At 44.3% G+C, this 27,478-nt stretch overlaps 1 protein-coding gene across 1 annotated transcript; it reads right to left on the reverse strand.

Moving 5' to 3' along the window:
* Window positions 1-26,585, reverse strand: HHIPL2 (HHIP like 2). The gene is made up of 9 exons (XM_021677269.2): window positions 26,205-26,585; window positions 21,223-21,875; window positions 19,716-19,859; window positions 17,402-17,733; window positions 16,191-16,317; window positions 10,715-10,860; window positions 5,183-5,264; window positions 1,458-1,540; window positions 1-624 (listed from the first exon to the last, which is right to left on the reverse strand). Exons 1-9 carry the CDS (start codon window positions 26,523-26,525, stop codon window positions 338-340), a joined length of 2,175 nt encoding a protein of 724 aa, XP_021532944.2. The 5' UTR covers window positions 26,526-26,585; the 3' UTR covers window positions 1-337.
* Window positions 26,586-27,478: the final 893 nt, after the last annotated feature.

A 27,478-nucleotide genomic window follows, 5' to 3' on the forward strand; every position in this document is an offset into this window, starting at 1 on the left:
TTTGAGCAAATGTTGATTTATTATCTCAGGTTGTAGGCATTTATAAGACAAAATGGAAATATCCAGTGTGATTCCAAGCAGGCTTATAGACTAGTACACACAATAACCCAGGTGCACCGGCGATCTGGGATATGGTCTCCTGTAGAAGCACTGCGTACAGAGAAGGTGAATTTGTGCACTCAGTAGACAGCAAGTTTTCCCAAGGAGAGGAAAACCACCCTGCCCCACCTCCACCCTGGCTTTCCAGACTTCTAAGGTGTTTATTCAGCAGTGACTTTCATTTGATGAGGTGGCTCTCCTCTCTCACGTCGCCCTGTCGGCCACCTTAACCAACAGGTCAAGGAAGACTTCTGCCAGCTCGCCTCTGCTCTGCTGATGGCCTCATCCTGCCACCGTGGCTTTTCGGGCTCTTCCTCCTGTTGCCCTGGGGGCCCTGAGGCCCCACGCTGGCTTTCTTCTTTGTACCCAGCCCTCGCAATGTTTCCTTGCCGCTTGCCCGAGAAGCCAGCTTCTTGGAGGAGCCTTTCTCAGACAAACCCTGGGATGGGCTGGAAGCTAAGGCTGCATTGGAAGATTTTCTAGCAGCTTTCTCTGATTGCTCCTTTAGCAAGTCCAAAACTGTCTCTGAGAAATAAGCATTTATTTAGTGAAAAATATAAGTCCCAGAAAGCAGCTATAAGAGAAGCACCAGTCAGGAAACCTATAACTGCAATAGAGTTCTTTAATATAAATTCCTTTTATTAATACTTTTTAATTCCCTAACTGCCCTTGATCTAAATATATCACTTGTTTTTAAAAGGGTCACTCCAGTGATACATGGTTCTGTAATAGTTTCCTTAAGATAGTATCCTTCCTTGAATAAAGTGCACAAATTAAAAAGAAAGAAAAAAATTTAAAAAAAAAAAAAAAGATAGTAACCTTCCTCTGTAAGTCTTCCCTGACTCCCCACCCTACCCCAAGGAAGCATTCCTCATTTTAGGTGTCCTCTCAGTTCCCTGAACATCCTTCCATACCAGAACCTTAGTGCTACATTTATTTCTTTATTTGCCTGCACTTCCCATCCCCACTCCTATTTAACTCCGAATTCCTACACATCCGAGACTTTAAGCGTTCACTGCTGCATCCCTAGGGATCGGCACAGTTCCTACCACAAAGTAAGTATGAAATGAATGATGCCAAATGAATGAATACATGAACGATTAAATGAATGAATCAACAGATGAATGAATGAATGACTAGAGGAAACTGGTCACAGTAGAAACAGGTATCCTCACACTCATAACTCCTCTGTTACACAGAAGAGATGTATAGACTGGGCCAAAATAACAGTCCTCATTTAAAAGACCACCCCTCAGGGGGAAACTAAGACTCTACCGTGGGAATTATAGCTTGCTTGCTGAGGGCGCTGCCTTGGCCTCCGCCCAAGGCCTGACCCTAAAACTCAAAGATGGACTTACTGGCGAGTGGTCTGAATGGGATCCGCTTACTCTTGGTTCTCACCGGCACTGGCTTGTATTTGCACTTGCCTGGGGGTGCTCGCCTAAAAACACAGAAAGCGTGAGGATGCAAGACTCTGCAGATGCAACTAGAAAATCAAGGTCACCAGAGGGTGTATATTTGCAAGAACTGGGGTCAACTTTTACTTATCCATGCGGATGGGGTAGATGTAATAGGAAATACGCTATGAGTTCAGAAGGAGAGGTAAAAGGGCACAGACGTCACAGGGCACCTCAGGCCTTTGAGAGACAGTGCAGAGAGGGAGTTAGGAGTATGGGTGTGGCGGCAGTCACGGGTTCACATTCTGGTAACCAGCAGCAAAAAAACTTGCTAATTCTCAGTCTCCACATCTATAAAATGCAAAAACTAATAGTACCCATCTTGCAGGGAGATGTGAAGATTAAATGAGAGCTGTGTACCTGACACACAGTAAGCGATTGATAAAGAATGAGAGTTAAAAAAAAACACTTGGAACAGTGCCCAGCACATAACAAGAGCTCAGCAGACGAGGATGATGAGGATGATTCTGCTGCTGCTTCTGACAGTGATGCTGGTGATTTCCTTTAAAGAAAATGTCTTCAGAAACTCAAGGCACAGCTCTTGGGCAATGCCAGCTTCTCTGCCTAATAACACACACATTCTTATACTGCTTGTCCCCTGGATGCATCTTCTGAAATAAAAGGGACTTTGAGGACAGAGAGTACTTCCGCTATAGAGACCAGAGCTGGAACTTCCCAGCCAGTCCCCATTGCCTTCTCTGCCTTGCTCCAACTCTATCCCTCACCACCATCCTCCCAAGTCCAGGTGGGAAAAAAAAAAGGTAATTGTATTTATTTAACAAACACTTATGTAGTGCTTAGGCAGCATTCTAAATACTTTGCAAATATTAACTCACTGAGTCTTCCTAACCAACCCTGTGAAGTAAGTACTATTATTATCCTCATTTTACAGAGGGGAAACTGAGGCTCACACAGGCTAAGAAACAGGCCCAAGGCCACATAGTGACAAAGCCAAGATTCCAAGCCCAGGCTCAAGCCCATGTTCTCAACCATTGTATTTAGTTACCCCTAAAGGAAGGGTAGGAGGAAAAGACGGGAGGGGGAAAAGGGTACATAATTAATCAGGTGCCCTCAGAATGCTGGGATTGGTGCATTTAGTGCAAAGACAGGCTGAATAAGTAATCAGAGCAGAATCTGGTCCACTTACAGAAGCTTTAGGGATTCAATGTAGTTATAATGGAACAGAGGGGATAGTGCTGAAATGACCAGTCCACAAAGAGAACTGAGTTCCTATTCCAGGCTCCTCTTACTAGCTGTACCTGGGGCAAGTAATTTAACTTACCTAGGCTTCAGTTTCTTTCTCCATAGAGTGAGGATTTTAACCAGCCTGGTTGGAATTCTGTCAGCATTAAATGAAAGCTCGCATGCATGGCACTTAGCACAGTGCCTGGCACACAGGAAAAACTCCATAAATGTCAACTTAAAAAAAAAAGGTGAACAAGTAAGGTTGTCTTCAGTGTGAAAATGCTTTATGGGTGCTTTCTGTGTGGCTTCTCACAGCTGTTCTTGTGAAAGTGGGGAGTTAAATTATCTCCCAACCAAATCAGAAAACTGCCAAAGGAAAGAAAAATGGATTCGCACAGGAAGCCTGTTAGTGGAAACAGAACTCCCCACCAAGGCATCTTCCACATCAGAAGCACTTTAAAGACGCTGAGCCTGCTCCATCCCCTGAGCCCAGGAGATGTGCACAAAAGCAGACCCAACAGTGGAAACAGCCCAGTATTAAATTCACTCCTTGGCTATCCATGCTCCACCATCCGCAAAGCACCCCGGGCACAGCCTCAAGGACTGAGCCTCTTCCAAGAACTTCCGAGAACATACAAACTGAGAGCCCTGTGGCCAAATGGAAGCTGAGCTAGAGCTGGCCCCTGAACGCTAACCAGTGGCTGGACCTATAAATGCCTCATGTCTACTGAATGCCAATCCAGATATGGGTAACATAAGCCTCGGGGAAGTTTTCCTCTACAGGTCTATCGGTAAGCTAATTCATGGGGAGATTTTCTTGTTTTGGCAAAAATTTTTAGATAAATCTAGAGCATTGGGGCAGGGTGCACAGTGGCTCACGCCTGTAATCTCAGCACTTTGGGAGGTCGAGGCAGGTGGATCGCTTGAGCCTAGGAGTTTGAGACCATCCTGGGCAACATGGCAAAACCCGGTCTCTACTAAAAATACAAAAATTAGCTAGGTGTAGTGCTGCATGCCTGTAATCCCAGTGATTTGGGAGGCTGAGGCACAAGAATAGCTTGAACCCAGGAGGCAGAGGTTGCAGTGAGCCGAGATCACGCCACTGCAGTCCAGCCTGGGAGACAGCGAAACTCTGTCTTAAAAAAAAAAAAAAAAATCTAGTGCACTGCCTAGACTCCTCAGGATGGATACAATGCATCACCTTCCCTGGGGCAGATAGCCTGACCCAGATTCAACAACCTCTCAAATGGGAAGTGATACTGCAGCTTTTGCCCACGCTGCTGCAGGTTGGTCAGCTCTGAGAGAGATGGGCAAGGAAGCAGACAGAAACAGCATAGAGCCCAGCAAGTGAATAAACACTAAACTCCAGAAAAGATCAGGTGGAGCTACTGAGGAACCTGCCAGTTAAACATATTTGCCAAAGACCTAGAGATCTGCACCAAGCCCAGGGGACAGGGGAGCAGTACTTACTCAGGTGGTCAGAGGTATACACATATTGCTAGATGACCTCACTTCCAGAAGCATATTTTTTTCAAAAAAAAAAAAAAAAAAAAAGAGCCAGGCACGGTGGCTCACACCTGTAATCCTAACACTTTGGGAGGCTGAGGCAGGCGGATCACCTGAGTTCAGGAGTTCAGGACCAGCCTGACCAACACGGGGAAACCCTATCTCTACTAAAAACACAAAATTAGCTTGGCGTGGTGACGCATGCCTGTAATCCCAGCTACTCAGGAGGCTGAGGCAGGAGAATCGCTTGAACCTGGGAGGCAGAGGTTGTGGTGAGCCAAGATCATGCCACTGAACTCCAACCTGGGCAACAAGAGCGAAACTCCATCTCAAAAAACAAAACAAAAAAAGTCACAGACCTAAACCAACCCTAGAAAGGCTCAAGGTCTTCATGTCCAACTGCAAAGAGACAATTTCCCAAATATTTCATAATTTCTATAGACGCGTTGTCCTACACCATTATTTGTCCAAACTGCTTTTCATCTAGAATGTGGGTTTGCTTCATTGATAATTTTTGGTAATTTGAGGGACAGTGAGAACTGTTTTTATGGCTTGCCATTGAGTCAAGAAATGAGAAAAAAATGGCCAGACATGGTGGCTCACGCCTGTAATCCCAGCACTTTGGGAGGCCGAGGCAGGTGGATCACAAGGTCAAGAGTTCGAGACCAGTCTGGCCAACATAGTGAAACCCCATCTCTACTAAAAAAAAAAAATACAAAAATTAGCCAGGAGTGGTGGCAGGGGCCCGTAGTCCCAGCTACTCAGGAGGCTGAGGCAGGGAAATTGCTTGAACTTGGGAGGCGGAGGTTGCAGTGAGCCGAGATCACACCACTGCACTGCAGCCTGGCCTACAGAGTGAGACTCCATCTCAAAAAAAAAAGAAAAAAAGAAATGAGAAAAAATGCATTTGAGAAGAAAATGACATCAAATCTCACCTTGAGGGGTCAACAAATTTGTAAATAGATCCATGTGGCGCATAGGCACTTGGGTAAGAGGTCGCCAGGAAATACAGCTCCCCTAGGCAACAGAAATAGACAAGCAATAATGGGACATTAGGCAGCGCTGAGACACAGAGCCAGATGCACAGAAAACAGTCAAAATGAGTTTATGGCCCTAAAATCCAGCAAGCCCCAAGAACGGAATCCCAGAAACCTGACAGGCATCAGCTTCGCTGGCCTGTGAACTTCTTGAGAAGTGCATCTTTGAACCCCAAAGACTAGCTCAGTGTATGGAGGAGCAGAGGTAATTTCTCGTGTATGCTTATTTATCAAACCAAACAGGTTTCTCCTGTTTGCAGGAGACCCCTTTTGCTTGGCTCTCATTTTCTCTCGTCTGTCACCATGTAAGATGTGACTTTCATTTTCCACCATGCCCAGCCACATGGAACTATGAGTCCACTTAACCTCTTTTTCTTTATAAATTACCCAGTTTCAGGTATGTTTTTATCAGCAGTGTGAAAACAGACTAAGACACTCTTAGACAGCACCCTGCTCCTTCCCATTTCTCCCAGCTGGAACTCTGGGAAATGTTATTTTCTCCTAGTAACTACCTCATTCCACCTTGCTTTCTAGTTATCTATGAAGGACAGTATGCTATGAAGTCACGAGCCCCACTGGAGAGTCCCAGAAGTCTGGCTTGAATTCTGATAACATCAATTCCTCTCTATGCTATCTTGGGAGACCTCTTCCCCTGCACAGCCCTCAAGATATTTATTCACTTGTAAAACAGAGATCACAATGCTCAAATGACTGTTAGGTATTCCATTAGAAAGTGTTAGATAAGGTCAGGCGCAGTGGCTCACGCCTGTAATCCCAGCACTTTGGAAGGCCAAGGCAGGTGGATTACCTGAGGTTGGGAGTTCGAGACCAGCCTGATCAACATGGAGAAACCCTGTCTCTACTAAAAACACGAAAAATTAGCCGGGTATGGTGGCGCATGCCTGTAACCCCAGCTACTCAGAAGGCTGAGGTAGGAGAATCCCTTGAACCTGGGAGGTGGAGGTTGCAGTGAGCTGAGATTGTGCCATTGCACTTCAGCCTGGGCAACAAGAGCAAAATTCCATCTCAAAAAAAAAAAAAAAGAAGAAAAAGACAGTGTTAGATAATTGGGCTGGGCACGGTGGCTCACGCCTGTAATTCCAACACTTTGGGAGGTCGAGGCAGGCGGATCACAATGTCAGAAGTTCGAGACCAGCCTGACCAACATGGTGAACTACTAAAAATACAAAAGAATTAGCCAGGTGTGGTGGCACATGCCTGTAATCCCAGCTACTCAGGAGACTGAGGCAGGAAAATCACTTGAACCTAGGAGGCGGAGGTTACAGTAAGCTGAGATCGCGCCACTGCACTCCAGCCTGGGCAACAAGAGTGAAACTCCGTCTCAAAAAAAAAAAAAAAAAAATTATCTGGGCATGGTGGCACATGCCTGTAATCCCAGATACTCGGGAGGCTGAGACACAAGAATCACTTGAACCCGGGAGGTGGATGTTGCAGTGAGCCAAGACCGTGCCAGTGCACTCCAGCCTGGGCAACAGAGCAACAAGACTCTGTCTCAAAAAAAAAAAAAAAAAGAAAAAGAAAAAGAAAAAAAGAAAGAAAGACAAAGAAAGTGTTTGATAATCATAGTTATTACTACTTTCTCATCTCTGGCCCGACGTTGGTGCCATTACACTAAATTAAATTCACTTGCTGTTATGTGCCTTACACAACTCTTCCTCAATGTTATGAAAGGAAATGTTTATTAAATTGCAATTCTGAGAAGCATAGAGCTTTATACAGCTCTGAGTTACTTAACAACTGAATTTTTTTTTTTTTGAGACAAGGTCTTGCTTTGTTACTGACTGGTTTGCAGCGGCACAGTCACAGCTCACTGTAGCCTCAGCCTCCTGGGCTCAAGCAATCCTCCCACCTCCGCCTCCCAAAGCAGTAGGATTACAGGCATGAGCCACCACACGATGGCTCTAAACAACTGCTTTTAGTGGAGAACAGAGACCAGTGTTTGTCTTGTGCCAAGTGTGAGCCTCATGGTCTTTGCATGGCTCCTGCACAGGGTAGCAGCTGCCTAACAGTCTATGGCTTGTGTACTGGCAAATTAGATTTATAATCTTCCCCATGTAAGAGGTCTAATGAATTAGGACACACCCTCCCTTAGAGTCAGTTTGCTCTGTCTGAATGGAAACCCCAGGCACCATCCAGAGTGATTCTACCATTAGATAAATGTGGTGTTTACCAAAGGTCCACATGTACACAGGTCACTCTCAAGCAGGGGACCCTCGAAACCATGCAAAGGCCTTCCCAGTCTAAAAAGAAAATTGAAAACCCTGCCTATATGGGACTGCAGTTTGTGTAAATTGTATGTCTTCCACATTCCATAAACTTCCCACTGTATTTTTAGGAGAAAACAATGCTAGAGATGAATTTCATCTGAAGCATCCAACTGATATTTCTAATATATGTCTTAGGGGAGAAAAACAAAAAACTAATATATGCCATGCTATACAAACCGACTGCAAACATAATTCATTTGACCAGCCCTCTTGGGAATGTGCTTCAGTGACTGACTTTCAGAAATCCCATCAATCAAACCTCAGCATGGGTGGCTCCACCCCAGCCATTCGCTCAGCAGCAATTCATACCAGCTATCAACTACTCTCAGGACTCAGGAGGTGAACTGTAGCCAGAGGTGAGGCAGAACTCAAGTTCCAAGTAAAAGGTGACTTACCTAAAGCCAGTGGACTGATAATAAAATAATGAAATTGGCAATAAAATAATGAAATTAGCCAGGCATAATGGCTTACGCCTGTAATCCCAGCACTTTGGGAGGCCAAGGCAGGAGGATCATGAGGTCAAGAGATCAAGACCATCCTGGCCAACATGGTGAAACCTCATTTCTACTAAAAATACAAAAATTAGCTGGGCATGGTGGCGCACGCCTATAATCCCAGCTACTCAGGAGGCTGAAGCAGGAGAATCGCTTGAACCCGGAAGGCAGAGGTTGCAGTGAGCCAAGATAGCACCACTGCACTCCAGCCTGGCAACAGAGCAGACTCCGTCTCAAAAAAATAAATTTAAAAAAAAATGAAATAATGTTCAGATCTAAAAATGCCTCTAACAGGAAAAGAATATGCCAACAGCAGAAAATATGAATCGGTTTATGCAAAACACAAGAGCAAGCAACTCTGGAAAAAAAAAATAACTTGCCTCAGGAACAGCCTCACTAGCCTCAGGGCTGCCCTTGGGCAAAGCCTTGGGAAACTTTGCAAGTCTACTTCATAAAATTCAACCAAGGGCGCCGTTTTGTTTGCCAGATGTACCATGACTGTTTTTTTAACTGCCTGTTTTCTACTGGGAGATGTCTACAAGCACAACGAACCAAGCCACCAAAGCCAGGATTTCTGTGGCCTCCTGAAGAGGAACAAGCCACAGAAGATAGCAACCTAGGACCCCTTGGCAGGCCTGCCTCTGGGGTCCACCCTCTTGGGTTCCACCCTTGGGGGCATCCAGCAGAGGAGAGGCCCCACCACCGCCTGCAGCTTTCACGTCACCACTCTCCACTGGGCATCATGCTGCCCGCCTGTGGTTTCTCTCCTTTTTCATATGTTTGAACTTCCAAGTTGGAACTCACATAGACATTTTCCTGTTAAAAATACTTGAACTTTCCAACATTTTTGAAGTTTCCTTTGCTCCTATAAAACATTCATCTCAAACTGTCCGTTCATCAGCTAGCTGAAAGGAAAGGGTCTGGGAGGTGACTGGGTCTCTTTATGTCCCACTCAAGTGAAAGTCCCTGCAGCCACCCCATGGCCCAGAGGAGAAAGAAACCAAATGCTTCAGAACCCTTCGAGACTCTGGCTTACACCTATAGAGAATCTTTTTTTTTCCTTTTGTTCTTTTTTCTTTTGGGGTGTGTGTGTGTGTGTGTGTGTGTGTGTGTGTGTGTGTGTGTGTTTTGTCTTGTTTTTGTTTTCTGTTGTTTAATTATTATTTTTTTTCCACCTATAGAAAATCTAGATGTGGAAGGGACCCTGAGAAGTCACTTTATTCTCTCTGCCTCTAAACATGACTATATCTAGTGCCAAATACTGAAAAGTTCACTGTCCTCACATGAAACAAAACAAAAAAATATTTAAAATTTGAATATTTTTCTCTTTCTGAGTGAAACATAACTTATGTAAAGCTGGAGCTAAAAATCAGTTTTCTGATTATAAAAATTTTGGAGGCCAGGCACAGTGGCTCACGCCTGTAATCCCAGCACTTTGGAAGACTGAGGCAGGCGGATCACCTGAGGTCAGGAGTTCGAAACTAGCCTGGCCGACACAGTGAAACCTTGTCTCTACTAAAAATACAAAAAAAAAAAAATTAGCTGGGCATGATGGCATGCCCCTGTAATCCCAGCTACTGGGGAGGCTGAGGCAGGAGAATCGCTTGAACCCAGGAGGTGGAGGTTGCAGTGAGCCAAGATTGCCTCACTGCACTCCAGCCTGGACCACAAAGCAAGACTTCATTAAAAAAAAAAAAAATCAGAACTGTATTAGAGCTGAGTCTTTCTGTCTCTCTCTCATGTGTACATGTGCACATCATGCTTCATGGATGCCCTTAACATGTGCCTCGTCTGTCTATTGAGTAACCTCCTACCCAGATATCTACCTTTTTCTCAGATTTCTAAAAAAAAAAAAAATCCTCCTTTGCTCACAAACTCTTGGCAAGGTCAGGAAAGAGCCCGGCCCAACCAGCGAGAGTCCCACCAGAGGTCCCTTTCCAAGACAGCACCAGCAGAATAAACACCACTGCTTATTTAGTCTGGCCCACTGTTGACCCTTTTCACATTCCTAAAACTGCGGTTCAGAATAGATCTTTCCCTCACAATGAGATGTGTAGTTCAACCAGGAAGGAGCAGGTTGGCATATTCAGTCTGTTCCTTCATTGGTGAAATGAGCATTATAATTATATCATGGGGCTGGGCGCGGTGGCTGATGCCTGTAATCCCAGCCCTCTGGGAGGCTGAGGTGGGTGGATCACCTGAGGTCAGGAATTTGAGACCAGCCTGACCAACACAGCAAAACCCCATCTCTACTAAAAATACAAAAATTAACCGGGCATGGTGGTGCCCGCCTGTAAGCCTAGCTACTTGGGAGGCTGACGCAGGAGAGTTGCTTGAACTCTGGAAGGAAAGATTGAAGTGAGCGAAGATCACACCACTGCTCTCCATCCTGGGTGACAGAACGAGACTCTGTCTCAAAAAAAAAAGAAATAAATAAAACATAATTACATCATGGGGGTGTTGTGATTACAAAATAAGGTGAAAAATGTGAAGCGCTTAGAACAGTATCCAGTACATTATAAAAGATGACTAAATGATAATGATCATAGTAGAAGTGATAATTACTATTTAAAATAAACGTTCACTTGATGCCTGTGATTATCCAAGTTCCAGTAAGCAGAAATCAAACAACTGTGTACATTTGTTACCTGCTTCATCTTCAGCAAAGGAGATGATGAACTTGCTATGGGTGCTTATCAGCCCTGGGAAGGCACAGGATGTGGTGCTGCCCAGGCAAAGATCCTGCTTCTTCCATTTCCTGGTTTTTCTATCTTCCTGCAAAGCCATAAGTCGACTAGATGAAAAATAAAACCTTATGTTTTAGGAATCCATATATCCACTCTGCAGAATACTTTTTCTCCTAGAATCAGGGATGCCTGAGTACAAGGACTGAGTCCCCCATTAAGAGATGAATAACTAGCCTCCCTCCAAGCACCCAAAAAGCTGCTTCAGAGCTACTTCAATTGTCCACTTGCCCTAGATGTGGAAGTTCATATTCTACCATAAAACAAGTTCGGGTCAGGCCCAGTGACTCACACCTGTAATCCCAGCACTTTGGGAGGCCAAGGCAGGCAGATCACTTGAGCTCAGAAGTTCAAGACCAGCCTGGCCAACACTGCAAAACCCCGTCTCTACTGAAAATACAAAAATTAGCCAGGTGTGCTGGTGTGCACCTGTAGTCCCAGGTGCTTGGGAGGCTGAGGCAGGAGAATCGCTTGAATCCGGAAGGCAGAGGTTGCAGTGAGCCAAGATTGCACCACTGAACTCCAACCTGGGTAACAGAGTGAGACTCTATCTCAAAAAAAAAAAAAAAAAAGAATCACTGCATTTTAACCAAATGATGTGTGTATAGGGGCAGGGTGGTGAGTGGAGGTTGTAGGGAAAAAAACCATAAAGAAAACCAAAATCCCAGAGATCTAGTAAGTGATGATAAAGGACCTGAATAGAAATCAATAGCAGTAACTTCACTCCATCTCCATAACCAAGAATGAGCATGAAAATCGAACACCTTTTCTAACAGGGACCAGATTTACTCTCCCATCTTAAACAGTCCAAAACCTGCACAAGATAGAATAATAATGGCTTAAAAGATTCTGAAGTTCAGGCAGTATAGTAGTGTGTTCTCTGAGAGATAAGAAACAAACAAGGTGAACCCTATGGTTGTTCCAACATACTACCTTGAGAGTTTCCAGCACAGGGAGGGAAAATACAGGCAAAGCCCAGCAGTCTCCTTGAGCTGAAAAGACATTGCTGAGAGTCCAGGAAGACCAATGCAGTAAGAGATTGCAGAACAGATACTGGAGAGAAGGAAACTGCACAGAGAATGAATGCTGGAGAGCTGCAAAAGGTTCCCCTGAAGTAATCATCAGTATACTCGACAGCAGGTACATGTGAGAAAGTATTTTAAAACAAAGGAAAGAATGAGAAGAAAATACTTGGTACTTACTTGGGATCAGGAATATCACAGGGCATAGGTGGAATTCAGTAGTGAGGAATAGAAAGCTCTAGAAAAAGCACTACCTTGATTCTATTTAGCAAATATTAATAGCAAGACCTGAAAGAATGGCACTACTTCCAGATAACTATGTCTCCAAGACAAATTCAAAGTCATTTATAGTAATACAAAAATATCCAGCACCTACCGAGTTAAATTAATGATTTCTGGCATCAATCAAAAATTATGAGGCAAGTAAAAAAGGAGAATATAACCCATAATAAAGAGTAAAATCTGTCCATTGAAACTGACACAGAACTGATAAAGATCTTAAAATTAGCACACAAGAACATTCAAACAATGATTCTTAACTATATTCCATACGTTCAAAAAGTTATATAGAGATATGAGAGATGCAAAACAGACTCAAATCAAGTTTCTAGAGGTGAAAAAATACATTGAGACTACACACACACACTCAGTGGGATGAATGGCTGGCTAGACATTACAAAAGAAAAGATTCATGAACTAAAGACATAGCAATGGAAACTACCCAAAATTAAACACAGATAAATTCTTTAACATAAATAGATCATCAGTGAACTGTGGAACAACTTTAAGCAGCCCAATATACATGTAATTAGAGCCTCCGAATAAAAGGCGAGAAGGGGTGGGAGACAGAGGAAAACATATTTGAAGATATAATGGCCAAAAATGTTTCAAATTTCATGAAAACTATAAATTCACAGATCCAATAACTTCAACAAACTCCAAGCACAGGAAATCTGAAGAACACCAAACTAAGGCATATCTTAATGAAATTGCACAAAACTAATGATAAAGAGAAAATCTTAAAAAGTGGTCATAGGGGGAAAAATGGCATATTACATATGAGGAAACAAACAGAAGTCTGACAGCCAATTTCTCTTGGAAATGATGCACGCCAGAAAATAGTGGGGCAACCTCTAAAGAATCAAAGAAAAAAACATGTTAACATAGACTTCTATACCCAGTGAAAATATCTTTCAAAACTGAAGGCAAAATAAAGAGTGCAAATGAGAAAATAATTCATCACTATAGACCCTATCAACAAGAAATGTTACAGGAAGTTCTTCAGACAGAAGAAAAATGATATCAGATAGAAACATGCATCTGCCCAAAGGAATTGAGAGCATTAGGAATGGTAACATTCTTATTGCCACTATAACAACTTACCACAACTACAAATTACCACAACCTTGTGGCTTAAAACAACATACACTTACTCTTTTATAGTTTTGGATGCCAGAACTCTGAAATGGTCTTCACTGAGCCAAGATCAAGGTGTTGGCAGGACTGTGCTCCCTCCAGACACTCTGGAGGACAGTCGGCTTCCTTACTCTTTCCAGCTTCTGAAGGCTGTCCCTACGTCTTGACTCAAGGCCCTCATCTTGTCACCTTTTCTCCCTCTGCCTTTGTTGTCACGTCACCTTCTATCTCTCCCAGCTTCAAATTTCCCCCTACCTTTCTCTTCTAAACACTCTTGTGATTTCATTTAGGACCCACCCAGAAAATCCAAGATAGTCCTCCAAGCCATATATGGTATGTTCTAGGACCACAGTAAATAGAAAATAGAAATCAGTCACAGGAAGATCTCTGGAAAATCTTTAGATATTTGGAAACTAAATAGCACACTTTGAAATAACTCATGGAACAACGAAATCAAAAGGTAAATTAGAAAATGTTTTTAACTGAATAAAAATGAAAACAATAAATCAACACTTACAGGATGCTGCTAAAGTAGTACTTGGGGGGAAATTTATAGCACTAAACACATATATTAGAAAAGATGAAAGTCTCAGATCAATTACCTCAGCTTCCATCTTGAGAAACTAGAAACAGAAGAGCAAATTAAACCCGAATCAAGCAGAAGGAAGGAAAAAGAGAATAAATCAATGAAATTTAAAAAACATTAAAATAACAGGAAAAAAATCAATGAACACAAAAGCTGGTTCTTATAGAAGACCAATAAAATGGACAAACCTCTAACCAACTGTATCTAGAATAAGACAAGCAACATCACCATAGTTTCTATAGATATTAAAAGAATAATGAAGGAATATTATGAACAACTGAATGCCAATACCCTTGACAACATAGGTGAACTGGACAAGTACCTTGAAAGGCACAGACTACCAAAGCTCACTCAGAAAGAAACAGATAAACTAAACAATTAAATCTAATAAAGAAATTAAATTTGTAATTAAAAGTCTTTTCACATAGAAAACTTCAGGCCCAGATGGTTTTCCTTGGAAGGAAGAACACATAAGGAAGAAATAATACCTATTTTACACAAATTCTTCCAGATAATTGAACAGGAGCACTCATTCTATAAAGCCTGTCTACCCTGATTCCAAAGTCTGACAAATACATTACAAGGAAGAAAAACTATAGCTCACTATTAATTCATGAACATATATTTTAAAATTTCAAACAGCATGTCAGCAAATCAAATCCTTCCATATATAAAAAGGATGGGGCCAGGGCAGTGGCTCATGCCTGTAATCCCAGCACTTTGGGAGCAAGGTGGGAGGATAGCTTGAAGCCAGGAGTTCAAGGCCAGCCTGGGCAACATAGTAAGACTCCATCTCTACAAAAAAAATTTTTTTTTTTAATTAGCTGGGTGCCACCAGCTACTTGGGTGGCTGAGATGGGAGGATCACTTGAGCCCAAGAGTTTGAGGCTGTAGTGAGCTATAATCATGCCATTGCAGTCCAGCCTGGGTTACAGAGCAAAATCTTATTTCAAAACATAATAAGATAATGCATTATGACCAAGTGGTATTTATCCTCAAAATGCAAGACTTCTCTAACAATTTTTAAATCAATCAATAAAATTCACCATATTAAGAAACTAAAATTTTTTTAAACCCACATGATTCAGTAAAAGATGAAAAGAAGCATTTGACAAAACTCAACATCAATATCAAATACAAATTCTCCAAGGACTAGAAATAAAAGACAACATCCCCAGCCTGATAAAGGGTGTGTAGAAAACACCTGCAGCTGACATCATATTGGTATGATGTCACACAGTAACATCACACTAATACAATGGTGAAAAGGAATGCTTTCCCCATTTCTATTCAACACTGAACTGAGATTAAGATAGAGCAATAAGCCAGTTAAAAAATAAGAACAGACTTCCAATTTAAAAAAAAGAAAGTAAAAGTGTCTATATTCACAGATCTTCTAATAAAATGACCTTTCACATAGAAAATCCAGTAGAATCTACAAAAAAGCAATCAGAATGAACAAGGAGTTCAGGAAGGTTGCCAGATATAAGCTCAATATAAAAAAAATTCTATATACTATGAATTAACAATCAGAAACTGAAATTTTACAAAATAACATTTACTATAACGTCAAACACTATGAGATAAGTAAATATACAAGATCTCTACACTGAAAACTATAAAACACAGTAGCCATGTTATTCACCACATGGTTATAACTGGGAATAGCCAAAATGTTCATCAGTAACACAGAGAATAGATGAATAAATTGTGGTGTATTCATACAATTGAATATTACAAAGCAATAAAAAAGACAAATTACTGATACATGGAACAACATTGAGGAATCCCGCAGACATTACTGAATTTAAAAAACCAAGCAGAAAAAGAAGAGTACATACTATAATGATTCCCTTTATATATGAAGTTCCAGAAGCAAAACTAAGCTGTGGTGAGCATGCTTATCTCTGGCTGGGGGGTGTGTGTGTGTGTGTGTGTGTGTGTGTGTGTGTGTGTGTGTGTCTTCTTTTTGGCCTGGATGGCTATATGTACATATTCACTGGGGATGAGGGACAGGCTGGAGATCCTTTTGGCATGTTTGGAAATGCTCAGAACAAGTAAGCTAGATGGAAGCTGGGCCCCTGCTCCTTTAAAATGAGCCCCTGGTATGTGAGAGAGAGACAGAGAAAGGGAGAGACAGAGAGAGAAAGAGAGAGACAGAGAGGGGGCAATAGGCAAGAAGAAGCCTTCTAGGGTGCTGGACGTGTTCTACATCTTGATATGGTTGGTGACAACACGAGTGCATACATTTGTAAAACATCATACAACTGTGCTCTTACGTGATTGTATTTCACCATATGTAAGTTACACCTCAGTAAAATAAAAAGAGGGAGAAGGGACATCAGTCCTTCCTTACCCACTCATGAAGTCTCCAAAGATATACAGGCCATTGAGGTTCGGGGATTCACAACCCCGATAGACATAACCTCCAGTGACTGACTTCCCCACCGCGTGGCCATAAGCATAGATTGGCAGAACATCATCTGTCCAGGAGAGAGGAAAGAGAGTGAATGCTGTGGCCTAAAACCGAAAGCTTCAAGGAGGAAGAAGGCGATTTTTTAACGCAGTTGCCTAATTCAGTGAAGAACACTCTATCTCCTGGTCTTCAGTAGGACAGGCAATCAAGTGAATCATGTTTATTGTTCTCAATAGACTAGCCACAATATTTGCAAGCTTCCTACTTAACCGCTATCTGCAGGCAGAGAGGAAGCCAAAAATTCCCTCCATCTATGAGGTAGTGACCTGGAAATCCACACAGCTAAGTTTTCCCTGTAGGTTGATATGGCAGATATCCAGGTTTAAGGATATGGAAAATGTCACAGTCTGTAAGACTGTTTTGTAACTTAGAGGACAAAAAAAAGACTAAGAAGTAGTGATAGAGTCAGAACACTAGAATTTTGAGCCAGGTGGAGTTTCAAGCATGCCTCGATTATTAGTGTTTAAAAAGTGCCCTCGGTTGGATATGGTGGCTCATGCCTGTAATCCCAGCACTTTGGGTAGCTGAGGCAGGCAGATCACGAGGTCAGGAGATCGAGACCATCCCAGCCAACATGGTGAAACCCCGTCTCTTCTAAAAATACAAAAATTAGCTGGGCGTGGTGGCACGTGCTTGTAGTCCCAGCTACTTGGGAGGCTGAGGCAGGAGAATTGCTTGAACCCAGGAGGCGGAGGTTGCGGTGAGCCGAGATCGTGCCATTGCACTCCAGCCTGGGTAACAAGAGCGAAACTCTGTCTCAAAATAATAATAATATGCCTAAAATTAATGTGGGTAACTTATTTAAAATACAGATTCCTGGGTCAATCTCATTCCTCCAATCCACCCAAATTTCAAATTCTTTAGGTCTGAGGCAGAGTCTGGGAGTTCACTTTTTTAAAACAGTCACTGCCCAGATGTCTCTGCTGCCAGTGAGTGGCTGGAGGACCACTTGGAGAAGTGCTATGCCACAGGACACAAACAAGGCATTACATAAGTGACCTGCAGGGCAGGACATTCAGGTTTTATTCCCCACCTCCACCTCCAACCCACTCAACTCATCCAAGAAATCAGCCACAGAGCTTCTTTCTTACCCAAAGAGGCATTGTGACAAAGTTTTTTGTCGTAACACGCAAATCCTTCCTTTGCTCTCCAGCCATAGTTTCCGCCTTTCACAATGAGGTCAACCTCTTCAAACCTGTTCTGGCCCACATCCCCACAGAATATCCGGCCTCGGCCCTGGTGCGTGACGGGGTCCCCTCGGTCCACAGCACAGCGCCACATGTTCCTGACCCCATAGGCATAGATGGCGGGGTGGGCCCCTGGCTCAGAAACAAACGGATTGTCCAAGGGGACTCGGTACCGCTTACCATCTGAGCCCGCCCTGTTCACATCGATCCTTAAAACTTTTCCCAGCAGGGAACTTCTGAAAGAAAGAAGGCCCAGAAACAGAATCAGGTAAACGAGGAAAGCCACAGGACTGAAGAGTCCACCCAGAAGGGCCGACTCATACTTGATGCCAAGAGACTGCTGGAGATCACATGGGAAGATGTGACTTATTTTCCTTCTTCTTCTTTTTTTTTTTTTTTTGTACCAGCAAGAATGAGCTTGAAGATTTTCTTTTAAAACTATACAAGATATTGAAGACTGCCCCATGTTTGGCTAAAGAGAACTACTAGGCAAAGTTTGATGTGATCCTGGCCCATGGGACCCTGAGCAAGTTGCAGCTTCTATTCTTATTTTAATGATGAGGATGGCTTCTCTCTGACTTGGGACAATATGACAAATTTTTTTAAAGAACCTGGTTATATTGTTTGTTCTTTATTTAACAACATGGCCAGTTAAAAGAATAGAACAGAAGCTTTTGAGAGGCTCTGCCCGTGACTATGGTCTCTGGGGCTGACTTTCCTCATTTGAAAGGCAGAGGAAAGTAACTGATAGCCTTGTGCCACCACGTCCTGCGAGGATGAGAAATTCCACACTCAAGTCAAGGATCTGGGATCTAACGGACACACAATAATCAAAGGCTGCTATTATATTTAATATATTGGCCAGGAATGTGGCTCATGCCTGTAATCCCACATTTTGGGAGGCTGAGGTAGGATAGCTTGAGGCCAGGAGTTCAAGAACAGCCTGGGCAATACAGTGAGACCCCATCTCTATTTAAAATATATAGCTAGATAAATATTATTTACCTTGCAGTGTGGTTGTGATGTAAGGGTTAAGTGTTTTGTGTATATAGCGTTTAATGCAATTCTTGAATCACCGTAGGTATTTGACAAATGTTAGTTTTGTTTTATTATTTATTTATTTATTTATTTTGAGATGGAGTTTCACTCTTGTCACCCAGGCTGGAGTGCAATGGCGCTATCTCTGTTTACCACAACCTCCGCCTCCCGGATTCAAGCAATTCTTCTGCCTCAGCCTCCCGAGTAGTTGGGATTACAGGCCTGCGCCATCATGCCCAGTTAATTTTGTATTTTTAGTAGAGACAGGAGTTCTCTATGTTGATCAGGCTGGTCTCGAACTCCCAACCTCGGGTGATCCACCCGCCTCAGCCTCCCAAAGTGCTGGGATTTCAGGCATGAGCCACCACGCCCACCTAGCTTTGTATTATTATAATCTCAATATTTTTATTACTAGGAATACTAGGAGCCAAGTGCTTACTGGGTGCAAAGAGCAGAAGGACCACATGACCTTTATTTAGGCAACTCAGCATCGCTGGGCTCTGGTGCCGTATCATGTGGGTGGGGATTTGTTTTTTTCCACTTAGTCACTGTATGACCTCTGTGCCTCCATTTTCTTGTCTGTAAAATAGATATTATTATATGTATACTTCATTGGATTCATTCATTCCATGTGTAATTATGGGTCAGTTCCCTTGTGCCAGGCACTGTCCTAAGTGCTGGTAATACATCAATTAACAAAATAGATATAAATTCTTGCCCTTGAAGGTTTTTAGAATTACCTTCTCAAACACATGTAAAGTATTTAGACCAGTGTCTGACAAGCTGCAAGCACCCAATACATGTTGGCTCTCAGTATTTAATTTCTCATGTGTCTCCAGGGCCTAGCACAGTGCCTGGAACACAGTGTTCAATAATATTATTGAGTTGAATTGAATTAAATGATTAGTGTGGTAAATAATGACCTGCTAATATATATTTAAAATCCTGAATTCTCCTTTACATAACATTCTGACGGTTATATTGAGCATCAGTGAGATTAACTACCAAAATATACTATGTGTGAAAGTTATGCAACAGAAAACCAAATATTCCTCCCATTGTCCCATCGGAGTGGACCACATCTTGCAGTATGTGATTTGAGTTTGATGCCATCCCTGCAAAAACGTCATAGCAGGGTCTCACTCTAAAGGGACAGGGGCCCAGCCCCCATCCAGCTTACTTGTTCTGAGCATTTCCAAACATGCCAAAGGGATCACCAGCCTGTCCCCCGTCCCCAGTGAATATGTACATATAGCCATCCAGGCCAAAAAGAAGTTGTCCACCATTATGGTTTGAGGCTGGTTCTTCGATCTCCAAGATGACCCTGGAAGAGAAAAAAGAAACCATGCATTAGGCTTTGACACAAAGCATGGTTTTTGGGCATCCTCTTGAGATACCCAAAAATGACTAGTCCAAGCCACCAAAATTTGCCAAGGCAGCAAGACCTGCTTCTGAGTTTTCAAGGATCACAAAGTAGGTAGCTTTGGGGCTCTGAGATGCCCCTTATTTCCTGGTATAACTCTTTCATGGCTCGTTTTTTTTTTTCTTTTTTTTTTTTTTGAGACAGAGTCTCACTCTGCACCCAAGCTGGAGTGCAATGGTACAATCACAGCTCACTGCAACCTCTGCATCCAGGTTCAACCAATTCTCTTGCCTCAGCCTTCCTAGTAGCTGGGATTACAGGCACGGGCTGCCATCATGCCTGGATGACTTTTTGAGCCTTGCTCTGTAGCCCAGGTTGGAATGCAGTGGCGCAATCTCGGCTCACTGCAACCTCTGCCTCCTGGGTTCATGCGATTCTCCAGCCTCAGCCTCCTGAGTAGCTGGGGACTACAGGCATGTGCCACCACGCCCGGTTAATTTTTGGTAGAGACTGGGTTTCGCCACGTTGGCCAGGCTGGTCTTGAACTCCTGACCTCAAGTGATCCGCCTGCCTTGGCTTCCCAAAGTGTTGTGATTACAGGCATGAGCCACCATGACCAGCTAATTTTTCTTTCATGCCATGACTTAATGAGTTGTGGACCCGGCCAGGGTAACAACCGTCCTTTTCTAGGGCTTGCCTTTACTATCTGCCCTATCAGGACGTTCCATCCCTTCCTTCGAGCAACTTAAGAGGGTAAATCTATCAATTCTTTACGCTTTTTGCAATCCAACCTGTCTACAATGAGAAAAGAGTCAAGAGAAAGGAGAAGGAGAAAAAAAAAAAGCAGAGTGGTAGAGTGGAAACAGAACGAGCTTTGGATCAGTTAAAACAGTCCTCACCTGGCCATGCATCCAACAGCTTATGGCCTTGTATCACTGCTTCCAGTGAGAATGAGAAATCCCACATTCAAAGTAAAGGGCCTGGGATCTAATGGCCGCATAATAATCACAAGCTACTATTATGTTTCATAGGTTGATACTATCATCTTTTCTCAGATTCCTATGGCTGCTCGTCCTTGCTTACCCTTTGTAAAGACAGGCAAGTATGGCTTTACTTAGGGTAACTGTAAGGTGACGGCTACACCCCATTAAACAGCCTTGACTCAAGACTCTAACCTGGGCCTCCCACAATCAGCAGTGACTCCTTTCTCAACAGTTGCAGCTAGAGCTATAAAACCAGTAAATTCCCCTCTGCTGTCTCACGGGCCTGGCTGGCATTATTTCGGAACACAGCACAGCTGCAGGCTCCCGTGAGTATGTCTCACCTCTCTGATTTCAGGTCAGCTTTGTTGGGATCGGCCCGAGAAGCCTTCATCTCACTAATCCGGATCTTTTCTACCTTCTTCTTGTCCAGGCACGAATAATAAATGTAGAACTTGCGGTTGTGGCGGAATTTGGGGTGAAAAGCCAACCCCAAGAAGCCTCTCTCATCCCCGATCCACGGGGTGGTCAACACGACGTTCTTGAGGTCCAGAAAGGGTTGCTCCAGGCGACTGCCATCAGGGAGATAGACCCACACCACTCCTACCTGCTCGGCAACAAAGAAGCGATGGGTGCCGTCCCCAGCATGGACCATGGAGACAGGGTTCCTGAGCCCGTTGGCCACCTCGCTCAGGCAGAGCTGCAGGCAGCCGCGGGGGTCCTGGGCCACCACGCCCAGGTTGCGGTTGAGATAGTCGTTCCTCAGGACGTTGGGGAAGCAATAGTCCTTGTCAGGAAGGTCCAGGAGGTGGCAGAAGCGGGCGCCATCAGTTCCAGGGGACTCCTGGAGGCCGCGGTCGCTGGTCAGCAGGGAGATGGCGGAGTGGCAGTTAGAATGGAAGGCGGAGCAGTAATCAGAGCAGAGGCCGGGGAGATTCCGGAGGGGCGTCTGAGGGTTCTCGGCGTCATAGAGGTGGGCTGCGTAGGGCGAGCACTCCTAGAAAAGAACGCGGAGCTCAGGCTCAGCATCAGACCTGCCACACCCGCGCTTCTCTCAAGTTTTAAGCAAGCAGAAAGGAAAAATGGCCCTGGGGGAAGAAAATCAGGATTCTGGAGTTTTTGTTACCAACGGCTGCTAAATCTCTTCTCGGTGATTTTCTGCCCAGTTTATGCTCCTGGAAGTCAGAAAGGGGGGATAATCTCTCATATTCACTGTCTCTAACATTTCAGCTTAGTTTTTGACATTTAAAGTTTTATTAAATGATGCATGAATGTTTTTTTTCAAAAGGATGTTACTAAATTTCTCACTCTTTTTATTTTTTAATTTTTGTTTTGTTTTTCATAGAGACAGCCTCACCATGTTGCTCAGGCTGATCTCAAACTCCCTGGCTCAAGTGATTCTCCTGCCTCCTCCATCTCTCAAAGTGCTGGGATTACAGACAGAGCCACTGCGCCAGCCCAGCCTCCTTTTCTTATGGATGCTGTATCTACCAAGATTTTATTTCTTTATACAAATCTGATACAATTTGTAAAAAAAAATTCACATTTGTTCAAATCTGGTTGTTGGACATACAGTATTATTTATTTTTTCTGTGCTTTTCCATATTTTTGGAATATTTTACAATGAAAAATACAATTATCAAAATGGACATTGGATGTATCACTGTCAAAGATTAAGTGGCTAGCAATTTCTTCAATTATTTATTTAAAATATTTCAGTGTTTAATATATGCAAAGTACTATGCTGGAACCTATACACATTTGAATTGTGGCAATAGGGATATATGGCTGTTCCTTACGCAGACATATGAGGACTATTTGCCCAAAGGAGTATCTGCTACTCGGACCTCCCTAGACTATAACATTTTTTAGGAGGAAAATAGAGTATTGTGAGTAGACGAGTGACTCCCAGTAGTGATGAAAGAGGCAACTGAGATTAAGAAGGTAAGAAAGTCCAGTTCAAGGCTAGGCACAGTGGCTCATGCCTATAATCCCACCCAGCACTTTGGGAGGCCGAGGCAGGCAGATCACCTGAAGTCAGGAGTTTGAGATCAGCCTGACCAATATGATAAAACACCGTCTCTACTAAAAATACAAAAATTAGCTGGATGTTCTGGCGGGCGCCTATAATCCCAGATACTCAGGAGGCTGAGACAGCGGAATCGCTTGAACCTGGGAGGCAGAGGTTGCAGTGAGCCGAGATCACGCCATTGCACTCCAGCCTGGGTAACAAGAGTGAAGCTTCGTCTTAAAAAAAAAGGAAAAGAAGAAAACAAAATCCAATTCAAAGGGTGTTGTTTGGAGCCATGCATTAGAGCAGAGTTCACCCACCAGCTCAGGAGCCCCCTTCTGATCACTAAGGACTCTCCTGAGCCAGCCAGCCTGTGCAGAGTCATCTCCTTCACCTCTGTGCTCCCATCACTTCACAAAAGGACCAGCAGCATTTTTCATGTATATGGGAGTTCCCTGTTCTCTTATTTCCCCTAACTGTAGATTTCAGAGCCAGCTTTCAGTCATTGCGCAGAGGAGAAGAAGGAGCCCAGAGATTCACGGAGGCTCCCCTACGGCTGTTTCCATTTAAGACACTTATCACAGCAGCTATCGAGGCAACATGACCCACTCTGAAGTGTCCCCTCACTGATTCTGTGCACTCTCAGAGAGTGGGAAATAGAGAGAGGGGAGACTGAAATAAGGATGCAATACTAGAGAATAGAAGGGGGCTGTGGAAAGACAACCACAATATGGCACACTATCATGCAGCCATTTAGAGTTTGCAAAGTTGCTTCTACTCAATTAGCTCAGTAACTAAGCAGATACTTCCCACTTTAAAGGGAAGAAAAATCAAAGCCCATAGAGTCTCTAGCCAGGTGCAGTGGCTCACACCTGTAATCTCAGCAGTTTGAAGGACTGAGGCGGGTAGATCACCTGAGGTCAGGAGTTCGAAACCGGCCTGGCCAACATGGTAAAACCCTGTCACTACTAAAAATACAGAAAAATTAGCCAGGAATGGTGGTGCACACCTGTAGTCCCAGGTACTCGGGAGGCTGAGGCAGGAGAATCCCTTGAACCTGGGAGGCAGAGGTTGCAGTGAGCCAAGATGTGCCACTGTACTCGATCCTGGGCAACAGAGCAAGACTCTGTCTCAAAAAAAAAAAAAGAGTCCTCTGTGACTGTCCTGTTGAGTCTCTCTTACATGCCAGGCACTGTTCTCTGCGTTGACTGGGATGCAGCAGTGAGTGAAATGCACAAAATCTGTCTTCTAATGGAGCATATTTGGGGGAGCTCAGAAAACTGTTGTAAACAAGTCAGTGCTGCTGTTCCTATACTTTAGCACGGTGTAATCTAAAGGGCACAAGACTTGGAGCCTAAGCGTCTAGCTCTATGCCCCAGGACTGTTTTACCTTGGGTAAGTCAACTAAAACTCTTGAACCCTCACCAGTAAAATGAGGATCGTAACAACTACCTGCAGAATCATTGTACCCAGCAAGGATTCTACAAGTGTCAAGGAAGAAAGAAGACCTTTATTTATTATTTGATAATATTTATCATTTGATATTTATTTATTTATTATTTGATAAACATTATTATAGACTGCACCCCCCCCCCATGGAGCATATAATCTAGTGGTGAAGACAGAAAATTAAAAAAAGAAAATAAGAAAACTCTACAGATTGTCAGTTGAGGATAAATGCTATGGAGAAAAGTAAAGTAAATAAATTGAGCGTATTTCAAGATGGTTAGGGGTGCTATTTAACACAGGATTGTCAAGAAAGGAAGAGACCTAGATAAAGGAGCAAGCCACATAGGCAAGTGTGGAAAGTGTTCTACTCAGAGCCACCAGCAAGTGCAAAAGCCAGTGTGGCTGCAGCAGAGTGAGAGGAATGGTGGGAGGGGAAGAAGTTGGAGAAGAAGGAGGTGGGGGGCAGATTGTGTAGGAGTTTGCATACCATTTAAAGGATTAGAATGTGAACAAATAAACACGTGAAAGATTGTTTGGCTGAAAGTGTTCTTATTCCTCAAATCCCTAAAACAACAGAGCTGCTGACTTTGACTTTCTGAAGCCTCACTCAGGAGGGAAGGGTCAGGTGTAGACGATTTTACCGGGGGAGATCTCAGAAATAAACATTCTGTCAGGTGTAGACGATTTTACCGGGGGAGATCTCAGAAATAAACATTCTGTCAGGTGTAGACGATTTTACCGGGGTAGATCTCAGAAATAAACATTCTCAGTGCTGTTCATAAAAGCTCAGCTTCTACCCTAATGGGTATCCTAGAGTTAATTCTCCAGGAAACAGTAGAGGGGTGGTACCTGAGAGTACAGCCCCAGGCAGTGCCACCCAGGTGGCTGAACCTTCTGAGCCAGGCTCTCCTGGCCTCTGGGAAGCTTGGTTAACCACTCCGCACCCTGTGTGGGAGTTACGGTGGTCAGCAAGTTCAGGAACAGTGGCACCAGGAGTCATGAGGAGATGCCTGTGGATAACCAAGGCATTGCGCTGAGAAGCCCAGGAGGGTGTCAGATCAAAAGGCTGCCTGGACTTCCTGTCTCTCCTCCCCATCATCATTAGAGGGGTCCTCCCCATGCCACCTCTTTCATCAGCTTTCCAAATGCTGACCTCTCCCCATTCACCCCCAAACACCCTCTTCCTACAAAGTCTGTGTGTGCAGCCTGCGCCCATCTTGTTTTCAGGCTGAGCTCAACCAAAACGATGCCTCCCAGGGATGTGGATTTTGGCTGTTGAGCAGCCAGGAGAAGCAGAAACTGTGAGTCACTGCTACTCAGCAGCTTGTATCTCTCTCTCCCAGCTCTAGAGTGTTAGGCAGGCAGAACTCTGGGGAGAGTCCCCAACCCCTGCCGCTGCCACTGTCACACCAGAGATGATCTGGCACAAGTCACCCAGATGAGAAAGGACTGAACCCCAGCAGATGCTACCACCCCCCGCTTATGCATTTGGTAAATGCCATGGGGATAAGTGCCTAACTGAGCATGGCAGAGGATGCAAATAATTATTTTCCATGCACCGCAGAGGGAGCGTGGCAAATAATGGCTACTCTGAGAACTCCAGGAAGAATATCCCTCTCATTCTCCTGGAGGCTGGGGAAGAATCAGGGCCAGCAGAATCCCAGAGGGAGAGCTTTGGGGAACCCATAGAGATCAGATTCAGCACACCTTCACATCAGTGTGCCTGTCCAAAGCTGGCAGCTCCAAAGTGAAGCACCCGGCACGTGAATTTCTAAAGGGCTGGGCTCCCAAATCACCCCTCCCCTCAGGACCCACACCATGCAGCCCAGCACACAAAACCCTGGGACTGGCAGGCACTTTTACTACCTGGCAAAGGATGTCTTTAATGTAATCTCCACACAGCTCATGTCTCTTCAGATCGAAGTATTCCATGATGTCCCAATACCGGGCAGCGATGCGGCGGTCCTTGTGCTGGTCACAGCAGCCGAAGGACTCATAGTCAGAACAAAACTCAAGGTGCAGAAGGGGCCGGAAAGGGGGCCCATAATCCAGGCACTGGGGGTGTCCCTGCAGCAAGCCCACCTGGCCCAACAAGAATGTGAGGCAGAGGCAGAGAATGCCAGAAGAGAGCCAGGGGGCCCAGTAACGCAGACCACCACGCAGACTAGGAGTGGACGTTCTCAGCATTTTGGCCTTGGGAACACTCGGGCTGCTGTGTTTGCTCAGGTTGGCTTACCCGCTCTGCCCAAGGTCCTCCCTCTCTTCCTCCCCCCACTCCACCCCGTTTTCCCTTCCTTCCTCCTCTTTCCCTCCTCTCCCGCTGAGGTGGTTTCTGAGCAGTGTCCCTTCTGTGGGCTCCCTTTGAAAACACTGAGAGGTGTCCCTTCCCCCTTCCTCAACCCATCTAAACATGAAGCCCCACTCTAGGCTGCTAGTGTTATGGGGTCACACGTTTGCTTAGCCAAAAGTGCAGTGGTGTCAATGGCAGAGGTGCTTCGATTCCTTAAAACTGCAGAGAATTCCTGCTGTGTGTGGGGAGGCCCGGAAATTTACACTTTTTTACTGCTTCTTCACAGGCTGAGGGCCCAGAGTCACCATGAGAACACCATATATTACATCATCCCAGACTTCATACTCCCTGGAAGGAAAGCTTCAAGCGTTCCTACAGTGCTGAAGGGCACCAAGGGGGTGGGGGACACGGAGGGACCATGGCAGGAGGCAGAGTATGCTGCATAGCCCCTCCGATCTGGCAAGGTGTGTATTTGGAATGGTAGGAAGAGAGGGCATTTCATGAATCTTGCATCCATAGTAAGGACCAAGGAGGGGAAAGAGGGAGGACACAGTGAAGGAAAAGAAGGAGGAGGGGTCTTAGTCCATGCTGCTGTAACAAAACACCACAGAGTGTAACTTACAAATAATAGAAATGTATTGGTCACAGTCATGGAGGCTGAAAAGTCCAGGATCAATATGGCAGTAGGGACTGGGTGTGGTGGCTCGTGCCTGTAATCCCAGCACTTTGGGAGCCTGAGGCAGGAGGATCACTTGAGCCCAGGAGGTTGAGACCAGACTAGAAACATTGTGAGACCCCATCTCTACAATTATAAAAAGAGAATTAACCAGGCATGGTGGTGCACACCTGT

Source organism: Aotus nancymaae, unplaced genomic scaffold (genome assembly GCF_030222135.1).
Source record: "Aotus nancymaae isolate 86718 unplaced genomic scaffold, 86718_ANA_hifiasm-v0.15.2.pri h1tg000032l_0, whole genome shotgun sequence".
Classification (NCBI taxonomy): Eukaryota; Metazoa; Chordata; class Mammalia; order Primates; family Aotidae; genus Aotus; species Aotus nancymaae.

Excerpts from the sequence above, each read along its gene's own strand:
- HHIPL2 (XM_021677269.2), bottom strand. The coding sequence starts at position 26,525 with ATGCTGAGAACGTCCACTCCTAGTCTGCGTGGTGGTCTGCGTTACTGG. Across the intron at positions 17,734-19,715 it reads TTTGGAAATGCTCAGAACAA|AAGTTCCCTGCTGGGAAAAG; the intron begins GTAAGCTGGATG and ends TCTTTCTTTCAG. Across the intron at positions 10,861-16,190 it reads TTTGGAGACTTCATGAGTGG|TCGACTTATGGCTTTGCAGG; the intron begins GTAAGGAAGGAC and ends TTTTTCATCTAG.